This window comes from Aotus nancymaae, unplaced genomic scaffold (assembly GCF_030222135.1).
Source record: "Aotus nancymaae isolate 86718 unplaced genomic scaffold, 86718_ANA_hifiasm-v0.15.2.pri h1tg000004l, whole genome shotgun sequence".
NCBI lineage: Eukaryota > Metazoa > Chordata > Mammalia > Primates > Aotidae > Aotus > Aotus nancymaae.
In genome coordinates this window covers 60,756,126-60,771,771 of record NW_026988415.1, presented here as the reverse complement: position 1 = coordinate 60,771,771, position 15,646 = coordinate 60,756,126, and the positions used below count along the sequence as shown (strand labels likewise).

At 33.9% G+C, this 15,646-nt stretch overlaps 1 protein-coding gene across 5 annotated transcripts in view; it reads right to left on the bottom strand.

The window, feature by feature from the left end:
• Nucleotides 1-15,646, bottom strand: part of RPS6KA6 (ribosomal protein S6 kinase A6) — a 140,444-nt gene that overhangs the window by 36,282 nt on the left and 88,516 nt on the right. For 4 of the 5 annotated variants that reach the window (XM_012470806.2, XM_064362771.1, XM_064362780.1 and 1 more), the window contains 7 exons: nucleotides 11,470-11,572; nucleotides 10,764-10,894; nucleotides 10,234-10,356; nucleotides 9,655-9,744; nucleotides 8,380-8,538; nucleotides 5,544-5,705; nucleotides 1,059-1,135 (listed from right to left, as the gene is read on the bottom strand). In XM_012470806.2, the coding sequence (XP_012326229.2) occupies nucleotides 1,059-1,135; nucleotides 5,544-5,705; nucleotides 8,380-8,538; nucleotides 9,655-9,744; nucleotides 10,234-10,356; nucleotides 10,764-10,894; nucleotides 11,470-11,572 (845 nt within the window). The remainder of the gene's footprint in view (nucleotides 1-1,058; nucleotides 1,136-5,543; nucleotides 5,706-8,379; nucleotides 8,539-9,654; nucleotides 9,745-10,233; nucleotides 10,357-10,763; nucleotides 10,895-11,469; nucleotides 11,573-15,646) is intronic. The other variant, XM_064362791.1, reaches the window with a different exon arrangement.

Genomic DNA, 15,646 nt, shown 5'->3' with positions numbered 1-15,646 from the left:
TAAATATTTATATCAACATAAAACTCCATAGCCATTACATTTATTATGTAGATCAATCATATAGATTAATTGCATTTAATATGCAAACTTTAGCTACCTTAACTTCAGTCTTTACTGTCATCTATAATATTTTGCATAAATCTGTAATATCTAAAAGTATATGAAATACACTGACATCTGTAATTATCGCCAAGCCATTAAACAATTTACAGTCAACATTTTTATCACATTTATAGAGCTCTTGGTATATCAAGCATATTTAAGTTATACTAAATGCACTCTTTAAAACAGTATGTCTAAGTACACTATAATTACTTGCTAAACTTGGCCATTTTCTCTATCACAACTCTCTTAGAGCAATTTCTACAGCCATAAGTGTTCACTTCTAAATAAAAGTACTACTCAATATTAAGAGTAAAATAGTACTTTTATTATTTGTGAAGTATCAACATTAACATGGTCCAATTGTTTTACATTTGTTTTGAGCTTTTCTTTATCCCTTCAAAGGACGGTAGCTGTATGTGTTTCTGCAGTTTAGTATTGTTACTATTTAGATTTGCACAATCTTACTAAACCTCTAGTGCCAAAATAGTTATGTTACATAGGTATACACATGCCATGCAGCAAACCACCACCATGGCACGTGTATACCTATGTAACGAACCTTCAGGATCCACACATGTACCCCAGAGCTTAAACTATAATAAATAAATTTTAAAAAAATCAACTCAATGTCAACAAGCTCAGTGGGCAAGTTGTTGGTGAAACATGCAATTATTTTATGATTAAATATTTTCAAGATCAAACTAGAAATGCAATTTATTTCTAAAAGTTTTAGTTCTGGTTGACAACTGCCTTTTAAAATTATTATATCTTAACAGTGTCTCATTATACACCTTGCTTTATTTTTTTTAATTTTATAAGTAACAGCATTAATATTTTGAAATGTAAACGGCATTTTTCTTAAAGATATTTTCATCTATTCCATTTCTAGATGAAGATATACAGATGAAATTCAAATAACAACATTAATGCTTTTGAATATATAAGTTTCTTACCCAGCCAACATCGTGTAAAAAAGGACTCCTAAACTCCAAATATCACAAGCAGCATCATATCCCTGTTGCATAAGAACCTAAGAAAGAAATACTCATTATATGGTGTTACTCAAAATAAACCAAATTTTCTCCCAAAGAATTTGTTTTACTTCTAATAATCTCCTAAAAGTTCCTAATATAAAAACTTCAAACATTTTATGCACTTGCAGTAAAGACATAATCCCTAACACCTCAATGAGCTTTCTCTCCTCCTTTTAGGAAACCAAATATAGAGAAATCTAAACTTAAGATTAGTATGCACAGAGATTTTAATGTATACTATACACAGTACTGAGGCTTGTAATTCTGTCACTGATTCTATAAGGTAGATAATATTCCAATTTTGAAGATGAGGAAACTAAAGTGAATATTAAGTAACTTACCCAACGTTACGAAACTAATAAGTAGTAGAGCAGGAAATCTTAATAGAGCCTGTGTTTTTAATATCTATAACTGCCTTTCTACTATACAAGATATGGCAAGATAATATATGATCTCACAAAAGCAGAATGAATTTATATTTTACCATACAAGGTCAATGCCTTGAAAAGAGCAGTATACGTCTAGACCACAAGTACACATTTGATATATACTGAATGCTTCATTAATTTTTCATACAACAATTTAGGAAGCTGTTTTTTGGGGCCAGTGTTAATAAAAATCAAATAATATGTTTGTTATGTATTCATGTGAAATTTAGCTACAAAGTTAATAGAGTTCGTTAGAAAAATAAAGAGATGAAACGAGGCCATTTTCTTTTAATTCAGAAAAACCAGCCCATTGCTAAAGCCCCTAGGCATAGGAATAAAATAGAAACGTTATTAATGCATTAAGGCGGGGATTATATAACCACAAGCATGAACTTCTCATCTATAAAAGGCTAAAAATATTAGTGTTTGGCTTTGACAACTGCCAAACATGAATAATGAGCATGTAACTAACTTAAAATTTGAAATGTGTTTTTTTCTAATCTTAGTGTATTTATAAAAATATACATATGTACAAAAGTAAGAGGGTAAAGAGCATATAAAAATACATAATTGTTTTAAGGCAATAATACAGGTAGGGAACTATAAAATACTTAACAAATAACAAGGTATAACTAAACTACTCACATCATGGTAAACATTAAGTTGGCATACTCTTCTACTGATTTTATTCCCTTATCTCTTTATTTTTCTCATCACATCTTACAGTTCCAGGCATCACCATATTTTCCCTGATTCCCTAATGAAGCTTTTTAAAGCTTCCCAAATGATTCAATGTATAGCTAAGGTTGAGGGCCATTGCTTAGAAATGAGTTGTACAGGTGAGAGTTAATCAACAAGTCAGCTGTAGGTACATATACTCCTACAACCTTCCTAGTTATGAGGACACACTTATGCAGGAGGTGTCACATTGCTTAATTAGGGTCACACATGAAAAATCTGCTTTAGGTAAAGAAGAAACAGTTCACATTTTTTTCTAGAGCTAGTCTCAATGTCCTTATAAAAGTGAGCATATAATTGTAAAAGAAACAATGCAGAATGGTAGAATGAATGAAAGTACAGAGGGTTTGTTTCACATCTTTTTACTTGCATCAAATACAAAGATAGAAGTCACAATTAAAATAATCAATGCCGTAACTCTCTGTCTCATTTGGCTTCCCAAATCAGCAGAAAGTAACAGCTCCTCATTCCTGTTGCTCAAATCAATTAACATTTGGGGCAAACCATATGACAGCCCAGAGAAAGAGCAAAGCAGAGTTAACTTCAAAATTAGTTTATAAAAAGCTGCAGACACAATATCCTTCAACTTTTTTGTAAGCTCCATTAATTCAGGAACATTCTTTAACCTCAGTAGGCTTATAATATCAGTTGAAAAATACAACATAGTGGAATTGCCATTAACAAAGAATAAAATATTTTAGAGATATATTCACTTGTGCAGCATAGGTATAATAGAAAAGCACATCTACCTAATAAATCCTAAGAGGTTGATCAAACTGATGCATAATTTAAAAACTAAAAGAATATTCTTTCCTTATTGTTAAGCTAAAATTGCAATAATCAGTGCAGTTCTTAGCAAAAAAGAACTCTTTATGCACCGTGAAATAGTGAGATGTATACCCCCCAAAATGCCATTTTTAATTGAAATGCCTGCACCAATACTTGAATCTTTCCAATTCTAGTTTAAAAAAGAATGCATTTTTATATTTTACTAATACCTTTTGAAATTTTAGAAACAAACCTCCCTAAAAGTACTCTCTGGTTCATTAATGACAATTTACAAATAAATTATTGATTTCTAGAATAGGCTTCATCACTCAAAAATAAAACTTTCAAAGTATTTTGAAAATACAAATATTAGTCAAAGACAGTTTAAGCACTAGTTACAAAGAAGTGGTCTCCACATGCCCACCTGAAAACCTTCACTATTACAATACTAAAAGTGTCTTACTACAGAGTACGTTTGTTGGGGAAAAAAAAAATCAGTGGGCTGTATTCTACTTTCTGGGATTGCTTACCTAACCATTAACTTAAAACTGTTTACCTAACCATTAATCTAAACACAGACACGTTATAAATTTTTCACTTTAATGTCTGTTTTTGAGATGTTCATGTGGGACATATTCAGCTCTAACCTTTTTCCAGTGAGAAGTTTCCATAATACTAAGTAGTTTAGGTCTACAAGATTAAGTCAATATTAAAAATTTGACTATTAAAATGGTGATTTTATACTCTGCTCTTATGTCTACTGCATAAATCTATTACAATATTTATGATGACCTCTATGATGACCATATATGCTATACATAACAGAAGAGCACTATCTCAAATATTCTGTCCTTCTATCCTATAAAGCTACTGAAGTGGCACTGATAACTGCTGAAGCCTGCAGCCCTCAGCCCAAAAGTCTGTTCTGATGGCACTAAGTTTTCATTGTTCTGGATGCATAAGTTTGTGTGTCAGGTACAGCTGGGCCCAGCCAGCTTGGGCCACTCTTGTACAAGATTCTTTTTTCTGTCTTGTGAATGCACTTGATAATTTAAAAATAAAAATACTTGTTTCTCAAAAAAAAAATAAAACACCTAGTGCAATGTCCTAAAAAGGCTAATATATTTTTTATGTCCAGGCTATTATCTCATACACCTTAGGGCAGTACAATATCTTGTAACAGATAAAAACTTGTATATTATTCTATGAATTTTATTAAAATACAGATTAAATCACATTATCTGGATATATACATAATTTCTTTTTAGGCAAATCTCTTATCATATAAAGCCTATAAAACAGACGTTTTGCCTGTTCTTCAATATCAGTATAGTATTTTCTATATTTCTATTTTCATTATTAGAAAAGTTATTTTTATAGTAGCTGCTTTAAAATATAGATTGATTTATATTAAAGTACAAAAGATTTATTATTAATATATATGATGTGCAATATTTCCCTGAAAAAGCTAATATTTGATATAAGAGTAAAAACATAAAATATATGATTTCTTCTCATATAGGAATTCTTCTCAAATTATTTTACTCTGCTTCTCCTTTGATTTGACATAGGTTTTTCAAATCTGAGGAGTTTCAGGTATTTTGATTTTTGTTTAATATGCAATAACATGTCAGTTAGCATTATCCATAACATATAAGAACAGTTACTGACTTAACAAAGAAAGCTCATAAAGAACTTACATGGTCAATGACATCTCTTGATTCATTTTTCACCAATTTCACTTTCACTGCTATGGAAATTGCCACTGTCAAAGCTCCCATCCCCATGGTTAGAATGAAAGTTACAGCTTCCAAAATGTGAAATCTGTCCCAGAGCCTCCCCTTTCCTGACTCTTCTCCCTAAGAGCGTCACCTTTCTTGACCCTTAACCCTACGATTTAGGTATAAATATTATTTTCCAAGAAAAATCCCTACGGCTTACAAAAACCCCTGTAAGGCTATTTTCTCTGGGAGTTATAAGTTCCCAAAGACAATCAAGGATGGCACTGCCCTTATATGTTATTTATAATGCTCATCGATATAAATTACCTAATGTTCAGTACAATTTAACATACCGGATGAATTTATCCTAGCTTTGTTATTAAGTGAATGCTGGGTCTTGAATAAATCACTGAAGTACTTCAAGCCACAGTTTCCTCACTTAGAATACATAATATGGTAAATATCTTTACCATACCTCCCAACTCTAAAATGGTATGATTCTGAAATTAGTATATAACCCAACAGAATAGAATAGCCTGATTATTACATTCTGGTTGGTTTTAGATGCTAGTTACCAGTGTGAATATTTATATTAGGGGCTATGAGAATTCACTGATTTAAAGAACTTTATAACTGAAAAAGGACAAGATAATAGCTTTTATCTGTCTACCATAACATACACATGGCATCATATAGATTCAACTAAAGGAAAAGAATGAAAGGCAAATGCTGAAGTTTTTAAGGAATACCTCAGGAGCAACAAAGTTTGCAGTGTAGCATGGAGTTAAGAGAAGTCCATTTTCTCCTCGAAGTTGTTTTGCAAACCCAAAATCACATATCCTGATTGAATCTGCACTGGCTGATTCATCCATGTATAAAATATTACTAGGTTTAAGATCACGATGAACAACCTTGAATATAAAGGAAAAAAGCATTATATCTATATAGTAAACTATCTGAGAAATAAAACATTATATTTCCAGAAAAAGAAACTTTTCAAATTTCAAAATTTTGAAAATGAAATTTTGCTCAAGCTTAAGAGCCTAAAGTATACATAAGAAATTATCTCTTTCAGATAGATGCTCCAGTTTCTATTCAAGCCACCAGTTTTTTGTTAACCTTTTCTAATCTCAATATATCTAAGCTCAATTCTCAGATCCAGTTTTAGACATGCAATAATTTATATCACTTAGCATTACACATGACATATAAGAACAGCTCCTGACTTACAAACTAAACTAAGTTTGGACTGAGTCCATAATGGACTAAGGCCCTACTCAACACCTGCCTTCTTACAGTAAACAAACATAAGACCTGGATATAATACAAAAATCAACTATCTGAAGGCGCTGGAGAATGAACAGAAGCAGATATACTCTGATAAGGAGTACATACTTTGTTAAAGGAGGGAACACAGGAAACTATACAAGGAGGTTTCCATATCTGTGGCTTTTAGCCTGGGGTTAAGTGCAGTTCCTATGGCATGCAGTGGTGGTAAAGACATGTGGAAAAACCCAGTCCTTCTGGCTTAGAGGACTAGATAGGAGATGCTGGAAAACTGAATGCTGAGTAGAGGAATATTATAAAGGAAAGAGCCAGAACTGATTCTTGAATCAAAATATGTGGAACAGGATCAAAACAGTTTGTATAAAGTCAAATAATATGAACAAAAACCAGAGCTGCTGCCCCCAAAATCAGTTTTCAGTTCAAGCCCAGCCAAGAAAATTGCCCACTTAAACAAATGAGACAATAATAACCATTGGAGAAAAATAATGAAATACAAAAATCTCTATAACTGATTATCATAATGCTTAGGATGTAATTCAGCATTATTTGATATACAAAGAACCAAGAAAATGGAACACGGTCTTAAGAAAACCTATGCAATGATCTTGCATGATTTTCACATGTACCCCAAAACCTAAAATGCAATTAAAAAAAAAAGTAAAAAAAAAAAAAAATCAATAAATTCTGATTCCAAGATGAACCAAGCTAAAACTAACAGGTAAGGATTTTAAAGTGACTATCATAATGATCCTCAATAAAGTAAAACAGAACATGCTTTCAATGCATTAAATTCTCAGCAAAAAAAGGGAAGTCTCAGCAGAAAAACAGAAACAATAAAGAAGAACCAAATAAAATACAGAACTGGAAAAAATGCTAAACTTTAGCATTAAACTAAACCCCCAAGTGATAAGCTTACTGCTAGTACTATCTACTTCATGTAAGTTACCCTTACTTTTAATCAGAGTTTACTATGCTAAAGCTCTTTAAGGACAGGGATCAGGTCTCACTCATGTTTGAATCTATACCACCTTTTACAATGCCTGGCATGTAGAAATTCTCAATATGTGTCTTATTAATTTAGTTAATTGATGTGAAGGTTTATACAATAATAAAGAAGAGATGCCTATGATTCTTTTCTCAAAAGTTTTTGTCATGCTTTACTTTACAGAGCATTGGGTGTTGGTAAAGACAATCAAAGAATTAAATTATAAAAAAGCTACTGCTTTAGCATTACATATTTCAAAATACTGACAATCCACTTTATTAAACCACACACATAACTGAGTACTAGTTTATTTTTATTTATTATAAGAGGGGCCCATGTAGAGTTTTCAGTGTCAATTTTAAATTGTCATTTTTTTTTTTTTTTTGAGACAGAGTCTCACTGCATCACCAGGCACCAGGCTGGAGTGCAGTGGCGTGACCTCGGCTCACAGCAACCTCTGCCTCCCGGGTTCAAGCAATTCTCCTGCCTCAGCCTCCCAAGTAGCTGGGGCTACAGGTGAGCACCACCACGCCCAGCTAATTTTTGTATTTTTAGTAGAGATGGGGTCTCACCATGTTGGCCAGGATGGTCTCGATCTCTTGACCTTGTGATCCGCCTGCCTTGGCCTCCCAAAGTGCTAAACTGTCATTTATAATTTGCTTATTAAGTTGCTATATATCCACTATTACAACTGATTCAAACTTAAATTTTTGAATTACTTGCCATTTTGTTTCTTTATATAGCTATATATATTAAAAGCTGCCTTTTTTGTAACTCAGTTCATTTGTCTTCTTTATGAAAAGACAGGAAGCAAAATAACAAGTCTTCCCCTTAACCACAAAATTTAATATAGTAATACTTCAAATGTTTAGAATGCACATTTCGTACTGTATTTAGGGGAGGAGCTGGTAAGCTTCAATATATATGTTAGATAACTTGAACTTTATATATTAGGTAACTTGAACTTTATATGTTAGGTAACTTGAATAATAGGCACCATATGTCTTTGGTTAATTCTTTTATGCTTAACTTTTAAGTCTAAATAAGTTTCATAATTTCAAAGTCAAAGTTAGGTACACTTATATAATTCAAACCACTTTTAAAATGAATATGCTATTAAATCAGGCCCAATGGGCAGAGAGAAAATAATTATTTCCTAAATCCATAATTTTCACTACATTGTGAGTTCTATTAGGATATTCTCTATTAAAATATATATGAATAAAAGCAATTTATCTTAGGTACATTATCTCCTATATTTTTATGAACATGTATGTCCCAGAATAGAAAGAAAAAATTTAACTACAACTTACTCCTTGACAATGAAGATAGTCAACTGTCTTACTTATTACATACAGTATATCACTAGCCTCCCGTTCTGAGAAACATTTTTGTTTGAGAATACGGTCAAGTAACTCTCCTCCTTTCATTAAATCCGTAACAAGGTAAACATATCTACCATCATCAAAGACCTACAAAAGAATGCAGTTTTAAAATATTATTATTTATAATTACAATTCTATAATGCTTAAATTATATTTTAATTATATTTACTTTTCTACTAAACCTCCCTCCAGCATTAAAAAAAAATTCCTTTATTGTTAATGTATTACAGGCTGTAGTAAAAGTTGAATTGGCTAAAAAACCACCTTCACAGTCCCATGAAACCATATTAAACACATAATTTTATTATCTTTTGAAATTATAGCTTGCAGTTCATTAAAGAATATAAATTAAAAAACAGAACTCTATGCCTCTCAAATGACATCTATCTCATTTTTAACTGTATTATAGCTACTTCTCTTCCATAAACGTAGGCTTCTTTCTGAAAGTAAATATATCGTTTATTTTGTATACCCTTCCCTTAGTCCATTATCTGATGTGGTATCTTAAATATTTGTTGAATTCCAATCAAGGAAAATAAATAAGAAAAGTATTGATACACTTTTCACTCTGGGCATGTAAGATACACACACACACACACACACACACACACAGAGTAGTTTAAAGATTATGAATAAAAGTACATATCATTTTCTGACACCAATTGATCAAGGTGATAGTTGATTGTTCTGTCTTCTCTAAAGAGAAAAGAACATTATCTCCTTATGTGAAAAGTCAGCATTCAGTAACATATTAATATGAGTTATATATTTATTTTACAAAACTATAGATTAATTCTATTTCACTTAAAGAACAATCTGTAATGCTATAGCCAATTATCATACAATCGAGAAAGCAAAATCTTCAAGAATTTGGCAGATTCCCAATATCCTGTATCTTTTGTACTGATAGCACTACAGAATAATAAATGGTGTTAGCTACAATGTTAACTAGTTAACCAGTCAGAACATATTCAAGTAATCAGGACATTCTCATTTACCAATCATCATAGTTTTTTTTTTGATATTCTATAAGACTAGGAGTATAGAATTATGGGAAAAAAAGTAAAGTGGCAATTTAAGAGTCTTGAGATTTTTGAGGCATGAAATTAAATATGCTAAAGATATTAAGTTTCAATAAGAAAAATAAAGTTCCAATTCATAACTTCATTAGTTTAGCTGATACCTAGATTTTGAAATACCTACATCCTTTAAAGTAATAATGTTGGGGTGTTGTCCATAGCGCATCAATATTTCAATCTCTTCTGAAGGATCTCGCTTACTTTTGTCAATGATCTAAGAAATAAGAAAAAAAGAAAAATATCTGAGGCAAAGAAATTACTTTTTCTAAAAATGGATATTTTCAATTTGGTTGTATTTTTTAAGAAATACTTAAAAACACAAGAACAATGCTTACCTCATATTATTTTAACATTTAAAAACTTCTTATAAGTAAAACTGAACAGAAAAAAGAACGCTTTAACATCATATTCTATTTCACTGAAACTATACTAATGATGATGTGATTGTAATTGTTGCAATTGCTCAATCTTAACATAATACATTATAATGAAATTATTCAAATACAAAAATTCATAAAATGCACTGTTCTTACAAAATAAAGCCTTGAAAAGAAATTTAAAATGATTAAAATATTAAATCTCAGAGTTCTTTCTTATCATCTTATGTTTCCTAACTTCATTTACTCCACTGAAAGTGTCAGTTGACTCATAATTTAAATTGCATACATAAAACAAACGAGAAAGACAGGCTCAGAGACAATACCTTTACTGCAAATTCCATGTTGGTAGTTGCATGTATGCATCGTTTGCAAACAGAATAGGAGCCAACACCAATATCCTCTTTCAATTCATATACTTCACCAAATTGTGCAGCGTTTCCATTTATCTGTTTATTTTTAAAAAGTAAAATACTAAGGAAAATGAAATATTTTCACATTTTCTGTCTTTTGATCTTAAAAAAGCTAGAATATTTCATTCTACAGAAATTTTTTCCACGTTTATAAATGGCTTAAACAGATTCTGAACCAATCTTTTCTTGATACTTACAGCCAATATAATAAATCAACTGGCTTACACATCACCCTTATATTTTATTTAAAAGAGGCCACATAAACATAATTAAAAGTTACTACTGTCTGCTCTTTTCCAAAACATACAGGACCATATTTAATTCATGATTTATACCAAGGGATAAAGTAGTTAAAAATCACTTTTTAAAAATATTAAAAATAGATCAGCAATAACAGAGATATAATTATGCCAAACTGAATAATGTGATTAAATGGAATTTACCTGAACAATTGGTAATACATTTGCACTTGTGATAGGAGTGATTTTATATTCTTCTGCAATAGAAGTTGCAACAAAGCTGAATCCTTTGAAGAGCTGATGAGCATTTGCACTGGCTGGCAAACCAGGAGAATCTAATGTCCAAATAATTATATTTAACTATAACTACACACAGAATTCTATGATATAAAGTGTCAGAATTTCTTTATAAAGGAAACCATTGTATGTTGCTATCTAACATACTATATATTTGATTTATTATATATTATCTGTCTTCTTTCTGTATACATGCTCCATTTTTAGTCAGTACTTTTTGTCTGTTCTTTTCACTGCTGTATCCTCATTGCTTAGTACATAGTAGGCATTCAATATTTCTTAAATATATGTATGAAATTGTAAGAAAGTAATATATCTCATGTCTTACCTCCTACCCTATCCTGTAAATCATTAGCATGTCAAAGGACTTACAAAACAAACAAAAACCATGCTACTCTTTGATCTAGTTCATGCCTTCCTGATAAATATTTCCCATTTAAAACCTCTACTTGACAGCTACCCAAGCAACACTGTATATAGGATTCATATTTCCCATGGGAAAACCAACCCTCTGCAAATTTACCATTCTTTCAACCTTTACTTCAGAAGACAGTTTATTTGTAAACTATCTACTAAAATAAAATCCCTGATTTTACAGATAAACATGCATTACCTTTAGGTGTTTTTGCGGTAAATTCAGGATCAAAACAAAAAGTATCATCTGGTTTTCCAGAAGCGGGTTTGAAAGGAGGCTGAACTTCTCTTTTATATAATTTCTAGAAGAGGCAACCATATAACACAAAACATATTAAGACTTTAAAAAATTATTATACTTTGTAAAACAAAGCAGGACATAATATTCATAGTTCCTAACAGAAGACTAACAATTTCATAAATTTCAACAGGTATCAGATAACTGTTAACTAAATTCTAAAATTTTGAGAGATAATGCTCAAAATTTAATAAGGCCAAGAAACAGAGCTGTGATGCCACAAGTTGCATTCACAAGGAATGTTCAATTTTGAATAAAAGTTTTTGAATGCTCATTGTTAATATAACCATGCAAATACAGCACAATGTTACCATGCAGAAATAACTAAAATGCTCAAGGCTCTCAAAATCAATAGACTATTTTTAAGAAGTACATATTTCATCTAAGATATTGTTTTCACATAAAAATATACATTAAATGTACTGTTTAGGCTTATATCAGAGTATTAAAAAATTTGGTCTTGTCTAACAATCTATCTTGCTAAAATCTATGCTTTTGAAAGGCATAGAAAATTTCTAATAATATATAAAAAGCCACTTTTTGTGAAACCTACCTTTTATAAAGCTTACAGTCCCACAGTTGGGGAAAATATATGGGGAATTACTTTCAAATAATTTTTATTTAGTTAAACATGTAAACACGACTTCTGGTTCAATATGGCTTACTAGAAACAGCTAGTGGGTGACTATCTCACAGTAAGGAATCAAAATAGCAAGTAAATATTGACACCTCAAGTAGATTGTCTAGGAGGCCACACTGGAATTCATCAGAAAAGTGATGGAACTAGGAATCACAGAAAGAAGAGAATGAAGCTATGCCATCAGGTGAACTGAGACCGGTGTAGAGCCAGGAGATCTTTGATGCAGGGAAGGGAAAACTGAGTGAGAGACCCCCAGGATTCCACAATTGTGCCACAGACTAACAATGCTAATTCATAGGTAAGCCCCTTTGAATCCCCTAGGCCTCCAGTTTAATACATGGAGCTGCCTAGAGTCTGTGCAGAGGTACTGCTCAAGCCCATGTGGGAGTCCATGGACTTCTGATCCCTGAGCAGCCTGGCACTGGCTGCTGCCACCCCACCAGGCAGGCAGCAGGTAGGCCTACTTGTGCACACCTCAAAGACAGATACTGCAGCTGCAGTACAGAGGAGGAAGCAGAATGCACACTGCAATGACTGCCGGTCTCAGCTGTTCCCTGCTGAGGAAGAAGGCCTCCTTTCTTCAATGTTGGGTCTACAACACAGCTGCCCTGCCCCATATGTACATACTAGCCACAGCCTGGTGTTCTTAGAGTCCAGCTCCGAGAGACTGGTGATCCGCTCTTCAGCTGCCTCAGCAGTTACACCCAACACCATCATCATACTTGCCACTTCTGGGCCAAGGAGAGAGTGGGGAAACTAGGCACCTTTGTGTGCTCCTCAAAGTAAAATCCACTGCTGCTCATTCAGGAGGGAAGTGCAGTTGGGCCAAGCACCCCACAGCTGCCAACCTGCACTGCTTCAGCTGAAGGGATCTGCCTTCCACAGTGAAAGGCCAGCAGCCCAGTTGCCCTGCTCCCAACTGACTATTTCACCTGTTACCTGGAGGCCTTCTGAGAGCCCAGCCCCCATAGGCCTGTGATGGGCCTTGGGACTTTGACTGCATAAGCATTCTGCAGGTCTTTCTGAAAGCCTAGATCCCAAGGCATGTGATCAGTCATGGGAATCACACCACCAGAGCGTTCTGCCACAATCTAAGCATCCTGTGGGCCCATTTAAGAGACTAGTTCCCACAGGCCTGTGATCAGCCATATGGACCCAAGCACCTGAGTGTTTTGCAATATTCTGAGCATTCTGTGGGCACTCCTGAGGGCCTAGCCCCCACAGGTCTACAATATGCACTGATGCACCAACTGCCTGAGCATCCTGCAACTGCCTAAGCATTTTGAAGGCCCTTCTGAGATCCCAGCCCCAATAGGCCCATGATGTACTCTAGGACTCCCACTGCCTGAGTACTCTGCTTGAGAGTTCTGCCTGTGACTCCAAGAACCAGTCCATTACTCCCTATCATAGCCAGCAGCAGAATTCTAGGGACTTAACAAGTCCACTGGCCTGGTCCTGGGCCACTCTCTACAGGACTCACACATGTTGTCTATTGGGCAATCTAGGGGATAAAGAACTGGACGTTTGCCTAGTCCTATCTATCACTGCTGGCACATGACCATGCCCCAACCTGTGGTCTGAGCTCAGATGGATCCAACCAAATGACACCACCACAGCTAATACCCAACTGTGTGTGCTAAAAAGTAGAGCCCCTCTATCTCCTATCTACAGAAAGCAGTAGCATTACCCAATGGCAAACAGGTGAGTCACAAAGCTGTGTGAATTGGACTGAATCAGGAGGTTACACCCAGAAACCACTCCCATAGAGAATTGCAAGACAAGTATCTTCTGTGGCTATCAGCTATACTGTGGTCTGGAGACAGACGACAGGTGTGCATCTGAACCGAGAGTCATGAGCTCTGAGTCAGGGGTGTGATAGGTAAACAGAACATATTCCTACCTGTCTAGGATGTGGAGCTAGTCTCCCTACCCTCTGCTGAGACCTTGGCACCATTCAGCAGGTATTCCCCAAACCATGCCTGTCAGGGCTGGTTCCCCACCTCATCACTGGGGTATTTGTGGGCAAGTCAGGCAGTCCAGCTCTGCCTAGCTTTGTTTCCCCTCACTCTTCATGGGACAAGAAGTTCAGGGAAACTGGCATTCCACTGTCCAGCCCATCATCTGAAACAACAGACAGCACCACACAATAAACAAATATCAAGTGTATACCGATCTGCTTTTGCCACAGCTGGCTTGTACTGGTAATTACCACCTACTGCCCTGTAGACTGAACTGCAAAACCCAACATAAAACCTGACTAAGAAGTGCATAGGCCCATAGAAGCAAAGCCAAAAGACTTTTGGCTATTTCCCAATCTACTCTACGGTCATACACCCCAACAAGGGCAGTGGCAGGAGGTGAACCATGTCCAAATGAAAGTAAATTCAAAAGTAATATGCGACAGCTTCTACAGATAAGAAGGAACCAGCGTAATAACTTCAGGACTATAAAGAAAAATAATGTTGTAATATTCCCAAAGGACCACAGTAGCTCCCTAGCAATGAATCCTAATCAAATGAAAATTTTGAAATGACAGATAAAACATTTAAAATGTGAATTGTAAGGAAGCTCAATGAAATCCAAAAGAAAGTCAAAAACAAACAAACACGAAAAAATCAGAAAACAGTTCAGGAGATAAAAGATAGATAAATATTTGTTTTTAATTCTGGAAGTGAAAAAAAGACTAAAGAAATTTCAAAGCACAGTTGAAAACTTTAATAACATACTAGACCATGCATAAGAAATAATTTTGAGCTTGAGGGCTGGTCTTTTGAATTAAACCAGTCAGATAAAAAAATAAAGAAGAAATAATTTTTTAAAAAATGAACAAAATCTTTGAGAAATATGGGATAATGTAAAGTGATCAAATTTACAACTTATAGGCAGAAAGAAAAAGTCTAGAAAGCATAATTGAGGAACTAATTCAGGAAAATATCCCCAATTTTCTTAAAGACAAAGATATCCAGATATAAACAATTCAGAGAACATCTAGGAGACACTATAGAATGCAAACATCACCTAGGAATATAGTCACCAGACTATCCAAGTTCAATTTGAAAGAATAAATCATAAAAGAAGCTAAAGAAAAGCATCAAATCACCAATAAAGGAAATCTCATCAAACTGACAGTGGACTTCTCAGCAGAAATTTTAACAAGCCAGAAGAGAACAGGGACCTAATTTTAGCTTCCTTAAAAAAATGCCAGCTAAGAATTTTATATCCAGCCAAAGTAAGCTTCATAAATGAAGAAGACATAAAGTCATTCGCAGAAAAGAAAACACTAGAGGAATTTATCACCACTAAACAGGCCCCACAAGAAATGCTCAAAGGAGTTCTAAACATGGAAACAAAAGTATGACACTTACCATCATAAAGGCTTGCATAAGTACAAAACTTAAAGGTCCTATAAAACAATCATACAATTGAGAATCCAACACA